Consider the following 10,785-nt stretch of genomic DNA (forward strand, 5'->3'; position numbering starts at 1 on the left):
AGCCCGCTCATAACCCACTTCACAGGGCTTCACAGAACATGCCAGAAGAAAAACTCCTGTGTTGCTTTTTCATTGGCTCGTCGTTTCAAAAACAATGGTCCCTCCAGCCAATCAGAGAAGAGAGTGACGGAACTGCGAACCCGTGTTGCTGGGCAGGCCAAGCTAAAACGGTGTTTCTATCGGAGTTAGACAGCTGAACACAACAGACGGTCAGTGATTTGTACTACGAGTTATTTAACCGAAGGCAGATCAGACGGGGTATAAATTAATGTTTTTCAAGTGCTTAATGATTTGATCGATGACGCATGACCAGCTGGCTAACATAGTCTGCAGCCTGATTTGATCTTAACTGGCGTTAGGGTCTCCACAACAGAAAAACGGCGAGTCAGCGATGTTTTTAATATCAGTCAAACTAACTGCAAAGTGCGAGTTTTTACATTTCGGTGCATCAGCAGACACCGTGTTTCATGTGTGTGCTTCAGACAGTGTGGAGGTTTTGCGTTGACGCAGCTCCTTCATGGACTGTAACCACTGAAGATAACGCAGCGTCAGCCATTGTTTGTCAACACTGGCCGTGTCTGAGGGGGGGGGGGGGGGGCTGTTGTGTTGCGCTGTGTGTGGATTTCATGCCATTTCTGTTTTCTCCACGATATTTCAGGTACCGTTTGAAATAGTTTCACACGTTGCCCTGCTGCGAAATCTCTGTTCTACTGTGAAACATGGCAACTGACTGCGAGGCCTGGCTGAACTCGAACCCCGTCGGTAAGTGTGATCAGCTGGATGTGATGCAGGGCGCTGGGACTTTGCCACGCGGAAGTGATGCATTAACACAGTTAATGTCTTCGTGCCATTATAGCATGCGGTTCACAAGAGTATAGATATGTGCGTCAGCTTCTGTTTTCCTGAACTCCTCTGCACTGAAGGGGCTGCTTACTCCTTTGTCTTTCAGCTCAAACATAAATCCCCTGCCATTTTTTTTTTTTTTTATGATCCAACAGAGGCCGAGGATCTGAGTGATTCCTTTGCTTCTGGAGATGAAGACAATGGGAGGTTGGCTGTTGCCAGCAAAAACATAAACAATGAGATCAATGGCAACTGGCTGTCCTCCTCAAGCAATAGTATCCACGAGGCACGTCTCAAGGCAAAGGCCAAGAGGAGGCTGAGAAAGAACTCCTCCAGGGATTCTGGCAGGGGGGACTCTCTCAGCGACAATGGGGATGTGGTCAGGGGAACCTCTGCTACACCCACCAGCCCCAAGAGCAAGCTGCTGGACAGAAAGTCCAGACTGGGAAAGGGCAGAGGCCTGCCAAAGAAAGGTATGAAGACATTTTGAGTCCTTACGGTAAATATCAGGTTAATTTTGTGCTGCCGTATAACATTGGAACACCAAAAAGACCTAAAGTGCAAGCTTGTTTTAATTTTTAGAAGGATAAACTTTTGTTCAGAATTATCAGACGGAAGAAGTTAATTTTAGAGCCACTGGTGTTGGTGCCCAATACTTGAAAGGGAAGAAGGGCCTTCATCTTTGTGTGACCTGCTGTTATCACCTGTTGGCCTTCCAACTTGGAGACATAAACCAATTAGCATGTAAACAAATGGCTGGGTGATTTTGAGCAGCTCCCACTGAACTGCAGCACCCGTTTCTTGCCATCTGTTCATTCGAGCCTTCCTGAAAATTTCCACAGGACGTTGATAAACTGTGTTTCTCTCATACATAATGTTATTGATGCAGAGTATGTGACATAAATGTTCCAGCCTTTGCACCACTGAAAGTCCCTGCAGGGATTTATAAATTGTGAATTTAAAAGGAAGACAGATCATTTGTCCTGTGTTTCTTAATGTACTGCTGTGATTTGAAAGTAGGGTGAAACAGCAACAGACGTTCAGCTGAGAATGTTGCATGATGCTCTCATGTAATATATATATATATATATATATATATATATACTTCTCTGTATCCTTCTTTCTTTTGTACGCAAAGCGAAATCATCAAAAATGCTGAAACTCATCAGAATTTAGCGAGTATCAACATTCTCTCATAGTCAAGTTCATTCAGTGATGTAACCATAGAGCGCCTATGTCTCCCTGCAGACTGCAGGACAGTTTAGTCACTTTGCTCTTCCCATGGGCAGTAAAACTGGTGGAAATGTTTCTCTTGGCACTGTGTCTGTCCATTTTTCTGGTTACATAACAGAATGCCATGCTGCTGGTGCCTGTAATTTGAGCTGTGAGCTCTCCTGCATCAAAACCTAATACATTGCATTTTTGAAAGACAAACACTATGAATGTGCAGAATCCATCCAGTGGGCACAAACTACGATACCATAAACCACATTTTCTTGCTGAAGGCTTGCTAAATATCGCATTATGTTATATGTGAGATCATTGGGGAGGGCTTAGGCATGTCAAACAAGACGCTTTGGTATTGGGTTTCTTAAACTGTCTGCAGTCGGTTCACGCTGGCCTGAGGCCTAGCAGATGTTTGTTTGTGTGAGGTACAACCAAAGGGATTATATCATAGCACGTTGAGCCCTTGAGTGAAAAGAATTAACTCAAGCTTGGGTATTAATAGCAATATCAGTACCATTTGCAGTCTTTGAAGGACTTCAATGAAAATATTGCGCATATTTGAAAGCTATCTATTTATTATAAATTTATATGGTATATTTAAACAATTCATCAAGGGTTAGTCTCGTAACTTGATTTTTTTTTTAGTGGGTATGTTACCCTAAACCATTCATATTAAGGAACTCAATTAAAAGCTTTTTAATCCGCCAGATGTTACAAAACAAATGACATGTAATATATTTCCCTGGTATTGAGCAGCACAACCTTGTTGTTTCTGTTCTTCAGACCCCCACCTTCGTTATTTTTTTTTAAGGCTCTCGGTTTATGTTTCAGGCACATCATGTGAAGAGGCTCTAATACTCACAAAAGCCACTCCTTGACATCCTTCATTTAGTTACCATGAATTGGGAACCATGAATTTCACAGATGTTATAGCTATTTTATTTTATTTTATTTATTTTTTATTTTTTTAGGAAGAAACGTTTCAGGTAACCAAGATATGTGGGTCAGTCAACATTGTTGTTTTGCTTTAATGTGATTGATTGTGATGTTGTTATGTAAGCGGTCTTGCAACTGACCTTTGTCCACAGGTGGGGCTGGAGGCAAAGGTGTCTGGGGTCGGTCTGGTGAAGTTTATGAGCCAGAGGAGGTAGATGAGAAAGACCCCAACTATGATGAAGCTCAGGTAACAACTGTCGGGTTGTTATTTTTCTTGTTGTTGTTGTTGTTGTTGTTTTTTTCTTTTCATCAAAACAAAATTTCTTCAGTAGAAACATTTTATGTCAAATCAGGGCTTTCATTGTTGGACTGCTCTAAGTGTAATGTAACATTTGCAGTTGCTGGTGCATCTATGCACTTCTAATGTCTTTACCTCAGATGTTAGGTTTTTCCTGTGCCCCCTTTAATAATAATAATTGTAATAATAATAATGCATGTAATGAAGGTTTACTCGCAGTAGTGGAGGTGAGGTTCAATATAGTGGGAAAGGTACTCTGTTCCTGTGCAGAAAGGAAAATAGACTCTTTTTTGGCTGACGGCTTGTAACACAAGCCCTAAGTCCCTGGTTGGCATCCATACTTGGTCCAGCCGTGGACCAGGTTTATAGATAGTCACTAATAAAAATCTCTAAATCTAGCGACAATGCGCTAAGTTGGCAACACTGGAGGCTGTAAACACCCCCTTTATAGAATGCGCTTGCTCAACGAACTTCAAGTTGGTGATTTGGCTTTAGTCCAACCAGTGGTGATCTTTCAGTCAGTCGGTGATATCCCAGATTATAGGGTTGGCCCCACTGTTGTGGTCCAGCCAAACATTTATGTTATTATTGTAATATTGGTAACCATTACATGTGCTGTATCATTGTGTTTCAACAGGAAAACTGTGTGTATGAGACTGTGGTCCCCCCGCTGGATGAGAGAGACTTTGAGAAGACAGTCACGCCCATAGTGCAAGAGTACTTTGAACATGGTGACACTAATGAAGTAGCGGTAAGTTCCACGCCATTATGCAGGAAATTATCTGTATTAATTTGAGGACCACATACTGCTACAAGTTAACGCCACTATCCACATCTAGGAGCTGCTCGCTGAACTGAACCTAGGGCCCATGCGAGGCGATGTGCCTTCACTTGCTGTATCGCTGGCCCTGGAGGCTAAAGCCAGTCATCGGGAGTTAACCTCCAGGTTGCTGGCTGACCTGTGTGGGCCTGTTCTGTCCCGCAACGACATGGAAAACTCATTCGATAAACTGCTGCGAGAGCTGCCCGACCTCGTCCTGGATACACCGGGAGCCCCACAGGTGAGCAAAGATGAATATTGGTGTCTGTTTACATCTGTAGCTCAGTCAACAACTTAGTGAGTATGAATATGTACCAGTGCTGAATATAAACCTTACCCTAAATTGAAGTCAAGCTGACGATTTACCTCAAAAATCACAATTCTCATGCAGCTTTCTTTGCTGATATGGGTCAGTGGTAAATAAATTTCCATATTCAATGGAGCAAATTTCTTGAGTTATAGTAAAGACAATTCATGTACACATACACACAAAATGTTTTTCTAAAACATCTGAACTTATTGCTGCTATCTATAAAACTGATCTGCGACCTAGGTTCACAGTCAACACAAAAGGCTCTTCAGACTCCGAGCTGAAAGAGATGTTTCTGTTCGAGGGTGTTTGAGTTTTTAATCTCTGGTGAAGCACAGTGGAACAACTCTGTGGTTTCATGTGTTGATGTGTTAGAGAGAGGTAGCATGTGGTTTGTGTATTTGAGCTCTTTCCTTTTCAGCCTGTGCAGACATGAGATCTCTGGCCATTGTGTGTCTGTGCTCACAAAACGCAAGCTCAGCGAGGAACGCTCAAAGGGTTATTGGTCATCCTCCCCCTGACACCCCTCCTTTCACTGTCTCACCAGTCATTTCTGTCCCACTCTCCCAGTTCTCTGTGGGTTTAAAAAGGCTGTTCTGCCTCTGCCCTGCCCCCGCTTATCCTCCATTTACCCTTTCACTCTCTCTTTCTCAGTTTCCCATACGCACACTCCTCTTTCTTTTCGTATGCCCACCAGTCTAGCCACAGCCGCAGATCAGATGAGACTGAGCTGCCTGTTGTCTGCACAGAAACAATGACCATTGATGAGCGCAGTCTTTTTGGGGGCCAGAACAGCAAAGTGTGCTCTTTTATTTCTCTAAATCGTGTGCTCACATGACTAGAAACACACACACACATGCCTCTGTCAGTCAACTGTCATGTCTGTGGTCTTAGCCTCTGGTTGTTCAAACGAAATCAATAAAAAAAAAAAAAATAGAATATGCACCTTTTTATGCATTAAAATGTAAAACACAACAACTAGACCTATCTTTTGCACTTCATTGAGTTTGAACGCTTGATTAAGTCATTTGAACAAGGGATGCTAGCAAGGGCATCATATCACTGGGCATGTGTAAGCACTTTGGTTGCTGGCTCTCGTCTACATTTAAGTCCATGCACTTTTTAGTTCTTTTTTTCATTTTTATAATTTAACCGCTTGAAGAATTTTATTTCTGTAGTAGTTGAAAAAACAATTGAGTAAACAAACTGTAAACAAATTTTCTAATGTGGAACCATGTACTTATGTATTTTTTTTTTTATTGAGGTCCCTTATGGCAAAAGATTACATATTGAGCATTTTTATTAAAAAATATAAATAAATTCTTAAATTTGAGAAAAAAAAAAAAAGGGGGGGGGAAGCAAAAATAACAAGCTCTTAGTAGGACAGTGTTGCTCTATACTCTCAGAAATATTCTTCCTCCTTACATACACAGTTTTGGTTGTCAATCATACATGGACATGGGGTTTTTAACATTTTGACACACAACCAAGCCACTGCTCTGGTCTAGTGGCTTGGTTGGAATACTGAGGAGAATATTCGGGTGAATCAAGTCCCAATACAATATGGCGCTATGGAGTTGGTTTTGAGTTCTTTTCAATTTTTTAATTTTTTGTGCTTCTCTTACAGTTGGTGGGCCAATTTATTGCACGAGCTGTTAGCGACCAAATATTGTCCAAAAGCTATGTTGAAGGTTACAAAGGCAAAGTTGACTGTGAATACACAAGGTAAGTGATTGTTAGCAACAACATGATGTGATCATAATATCCTATTTCATGTTCTTGCTATGAAAATCATAAGGGATTACTCCAAGGTTTTATGCACATGCAAGAGACTTTAGTGACTGCTAAAAGGAGGGGATTCAGTCAATTTTGCATGTTTAAGTTTTACATCATGCATAAAATGAAACAAGATTGTCTTCCTCCTGTTCATACTGCAACACAGCGATCCCATCATAATGTGCATTCGGTGTAAGTAGTGGGGAACTATTTCCAATATGTTTCCTTTTTAGTTTGTTATGTAAGCTAACCACTCATAATTCCAACCGCACAGGCTTCTCCAATCACACAGGACAGAAGTATAATAATAACTACATATCCATGGTGACCATAACAGTCAATGTTTGTGCCGACAGAGCATAACTGAGAGCCAGTAACAGTTTTGCTCCAGATAAATTTTTAACACAAAATTTTGTGTGGAAATAAGGTGGATTTTGTACACGTTTTACATTGAAAGTGCATTAGAGGGAGATCTTTAAATTGCCCTTGATTAATGGGGGAAAAAAAGAAAAAAGAACAGTCACAATACACAAATAGCCATCCATCTGAGTTTGGTTTTAGGATGGATATGAAAAACTGTAAGGATATCTTTTAAAGACAGTTGTCACTTCAGGATAAAAGAAGCTGGACTATGAGAGGAGGAAGAGTCTGAGCTTAACTTGTGTATGTATAAAGGAAAGTGGGGATATTTTGAAGATAAAGGAAACAGAATTAAAATCTGTTGCGGGATCATGTGTAAGAAACAAGACCCTTAAAGTGGGAAGAAATGGAAGCTTTCCTAAAGTAATAAAAGCAAACATTTGCACACTGTAACCCGTGCAACCGTTAACAGCATTCAAAAAAACCTACCAGTGTGGGCGAGAGGAGATTGTATTGAATGTAGGAATGAAAGTGTGATAAGTTTAGCCCACAAATGTTTATCATCTTTCAGGGCAGCACTAGACCGGGCAGCAGTGCTGCTGAAAATGAATATGGGTGGGCTGCGCATAGACAACCAATGGGGGACAGGTGGAGGACAGAGACCTGTAATACAGCTCATCAAAGAGGTAAGTTTACATATTGCAGATCAGACAGGGGACGGTTCTGGTGATAGACCAAACCCTTGTGAGTTGTGGTCTCATGGCCTCTGTTGGAATCGGTTTATTTCCATTTTGTGTAGTCTGTCGTACAATTCCTCAAAATTCAGCTGAACTTTCATATAAAGCTCGGCTGGCTGGGAACACTAAACATGTAGAAGATTGTGTGACCTCTTCACCTATTTCAACATCTCTTTTGCTTCTATCTCTTAAGTCAGGCTACATGCTGACTCACTTTTAAATGAAAATCTCTATCCATATGAGTGATTTGGCTCAGTATCAATGTGTCCAGTGTGTGAAAATGTATATCACTTGACCAATAAGACCAAATAGTGGCATGAACATTGGTGTGGAGGTTATTTCAAAAGGTCCAGCTTCCAGCCACAGCAGTTTCAAACTAAAAAGGGAGAGGCATTTTTAGGTGCTCAAAAACTCCCTTGCGTGGGTGTGTTAAACTAAAATTTATTGGTGCGGATGGACCAATTTTTTTCTAACAGACACTTATCTAAATTTGATCATTGGGAGATCCCTTGAGGAAAGAAATTTTCACTTCTGTTTTTCTGAAATACTCAAAGAAATGCTTACAGTTGGCCATTGCTTTACAATTCTTTGTAAAGAAGACAGGTTAATATTTATTATTGCCTGTCTTGTTTTACCCTGCCAGATGAACTTGCTGCTGAAGGAGTACATCTTATCTGGAGATAGTAAGGAGGCTGAGAGATGCCTAAGAGATTTGGAAGTTCCCCATTTCCACCATGAGTTTGTTTATGAGGTAAATACTGAGCTATAGTTGGTATCAGGTAAAAACACAGGAGTCAAAAAAGTGAACCCATCATTTCCAAACGTTTTCTCAGTTTCATAGTTTATCTCTTTTTTTCTTTTAGTTCTCATTGGAGACTGTAAACACCTTCTGTGCTGTGTGGTCTGAACTAAATCAGCCACATGTACTGTGAATGCTCCTAGTACCTATTAGTAAAGGTTTCAAGCACTAATATAAGGTTGCGTATATTGTACTATTTCCTTCAGGCAATTGTGATGGTGCTAGAGTCCAAAGGAGAGAAAACATTCAAAATGGTCATGCAGCTTCTCAAGTCGCTCTCAGTGTCCTCTGTCATCACTGTGGACCAAATGAGAAGGGTAAGGTGCCACCTGCTGTCCAGATTATGTCCTGCGCAAAACGATTCCACCCACGAATCGGCTGACTTGCGCTTAAACCTCATGAAATATTGTTTTATAGACACTGTTTTTTTTTCCTCCCCTTTAACAGGGCTATGAAAGGGTGTATATGGATATCGCTGAAATCAACATCGATGTCCCTCGTGCATACTTCATCCTGGAGCAATTTGTTGACAAGAGCCTCAGTATGGGAATAATTGATGTAAAGTTAAGAGATGTTTGTCCCTGTCGGTATGTTCGCACGTTTCCTCAGATACACATGTTAGTTTGATCTTTATTTCAATTTATTATTTTGGGGATTTTGTTTTGTTTTGTTTTTTTTTTTTTGTTTTTTTTTTTGTTAATGTGATTTGTCTTTTGTCAGGGGCCGGAAGAGATTTGTCAGCGAGGGAGATGGCGGCATAGTCAAACTTGAAAGCTACTGAAGAGCACTTTTTATGTGCCAGGATGAGGATAAAGCTACTTTTTTACTTGCATATTTTTCCAGATTGTGGGGTACAATTTTTTTTTTTTCTTCTAACAATCAAGAGAATGTAAATTTCTGAAATTGAGGTGGGCTAAAAAAACAACACAAAAACAAAACCCTGCACTTTCGATTGAGACTGATGATCACTTTCTCTGAGGTGTTTCAATATAAACATTTACATAAGCTAACCCTTAAAGTGCCACACTTCTCAGTGTCAGTCATTCCGTGTTGTTTTGTACAGTATTTTCTTGATTTCACTGCCACTCCTCCTGTGTTTTCTAGAGAGCAATGTTTGTACAGAGTTGACTGGTTTGTGTCAAGAGCTTTATAAAGGAGTATAAAAAAATAAATAAATAAAAGGGAGCATGTTGGTTCAATGCAATACTGGCTCCCTAACTAGCTGCTGTTTCTATGCTGTGCTTGTCTTATTATTATTTTTTTTCTTTCTACCCTTAAGTTCACAAAAAGATGTCATCACTCAAGATATTGATATGAGAACAGTGCAAAAACAAATACCAGTCGTAAACCACAAAATCGTGTTTAGAGTGTTTATTTTTATATCTGGGCAATACAGGTGTGTGAAATGTACCAAGTATTGTTCATTGTTTGGTCATTAAACCATGAAAAAATTAATTCCAAGGCTGTCTTTGTGACTGTGACAATATAAATATATGCAATTAACCACTTTGCACCTGAGCTTCTTTCCTCAACAAGGAGGTGCTTATCTAATACTTTGATGTATAAGTTGTAGTTAGAATATAGATTCCGAATCTGAAGAAAAATACAGGACTTGATGACCAACTATGCTGGAAAGCGAAAGGCATGATCCTTTTGTATAACTTCAAATCCCTCAACAATAATTTGACTGTACCAAAAGCCGAATAGTGGCTAAGCTTGAAGGTCTACTCTTACCACTTCTTTAACACTGCTGCTTAATGACAGCAGAGGTGAACTACATGACATGCTGCGTGTGACCACTTAAATACTTCATTTATTATTATTTGAAAAGGCTTGTATGTGCAAGCTGTCTATATTGATTTTAATCACATTCTGGCTGCTCCTGCCATTGGGGCTCTACTGTGACTGCTCTTTCATTGCCAGTTCCTGCTGTTTGACGGCCTCTTGAGCTTCCATCTGCATCTTCTCCAGTTTCTCGAGGGTGACTGACTTGAGTGGGAGCAGCTTTGGTTTACACAGAACCATGGTAGGGACGTCTTCCATGGACACCTGCCCTGTAGATGGAAGAAAAAAAAAAAACCCTCTTCAGCATTAATTCTCAAATATCTGCAACAAATCTCCGGCCATTTGCTGGGTTGTTGATGAAAAAAAAACAAACAAACAGAAAAACTCAAAATTCAAAACAGTGAGAAATTTTCTACCTATGTGTGAATTTAAAAAGAGCTACAGCTGTGCCTAAGCTGTAACCCACAGGAAGTGGTCTCAGGGTTACAGCCATAGGCTTGTTAAATCTAAAGCCCTTGTTTTTGTGGCCCATCACTTACACTGGTTGCCAGATTTTCCTGCTTCATTGCAGGAAACATCTGGACATTTCACGCATCATGCATATTTACCATGACTGTTGTTATCCAGCTCTGGTACAAGCCCGATTTATGTTCGTCTTCATATGGGAACAATGATTCTGCGTTTCAACAGACTAAAGACGGAGCACAGCACCCACTAACTGATGTTGCAGATTTCTGAACAGTTCAGATGTTGTATAGGGCTCCACAAATGGCTTTTTGTTTGCCACGACTGCTGTCTGAAGAACTAACTTCTGCAGTACAAACCTTGTTTAGGCAGAACTTCTCTAATGATTGACTTCACTTCTGGCATCGCGTCTTCCGAAGGCCAACTGAA

At 40.5% G+C, this 10,785-nt stretch overlaps 1 protein-coding gene across 3 annotated transcripts; it reads left to right on the forward strand.

Moving 5' to 3' along the window:
* The first annotated feature begins 127 nt into the window (after positions 1-127).
* pdcd4b (programmed cell death 4b) lies at positions 128-9,585 on the forward strand. 3 transcript variants are annotated; one of them, XM_029500073.1, is made up of 12 exons: positions 128-209; positions 659-762; positions 999-1,316; positions 3,159-3,253; positions 3,942-4,055; positions 4,144-4,365; positions 6,062-6,159; positions 7,142-7,256; positions 7,951-8,058; positions 8,313-8,423; positions 8,554-8,723; positions 8,827-9,584. In XM_029500073.1, exons 2-12 carry the CDS (start codon positions 720-722, stop codon positions 8,885-8,887), a joined length of 1,455 nt encoding a protein of 484 aa, XP_029355933.1. In that variant the 5' UTR covers positions 128-209; positions 659-719; the 3' UTR covers positions 8,888-9,584. The 3 variants fall into 3 exon arrangements, with proteins under 3 accessions (XP_029355933.1, XP_029355951.1, XP_029355943.1); XM_029500091.1 differs by having other exon boundaries at positions 8,554-8,693; positions 8,827-9,583; XM_029500083.1 differs by lacking the exon at positions 128-209 and adding an exon at positions 221-258 and having other exon boundaries at positions 8,827-9,585.
* The last annotated feature ends 1,200 nt before the right edge of the window (positions 9,586-10,785 follow it).

This window comes from Echeneis naucrates, chromosome 1 (genome assembly GCF_900963305.1).
Source record: "Echeneis naucrates chromosome 1, fEcheNa1.1, whole genome shotgun sequence".
NCBI classification, from domain to species: domain Eukaryota; kingdom Metazoa; phylum Chordata; class Actinopteri; order Carangiformes; family Echeneidae; genus Echeneis; species Echeneis naucrates.

What these genes read in the sequence shown, in the direction of transcription:
- pdcd4b (XM_029500073.1), top strand. Translation starts at nt 720, where the DNA reads ATGGCAACTGACTGCGAGGCCTGGCTGAACTCGAACCCCGTCG. An exon ending in GCTGAACTCGAACCCCGTCG is followed by an intron (nt 763 to 998) that starts GTAAGTGTGATC and finishes ATGATCCAACAG; the next exon opens with AGGCCGAGGATCTGAGTGAT. An exon ending in TAATACAGCTCATCAAAGAG is followed by an intron (nt 7,257 to 7,950) that starts GTAAGTTTACAT and finishes TTACCCTGCCAG; the next exon opens with ATGAACTTGCTGCTGAAGGA.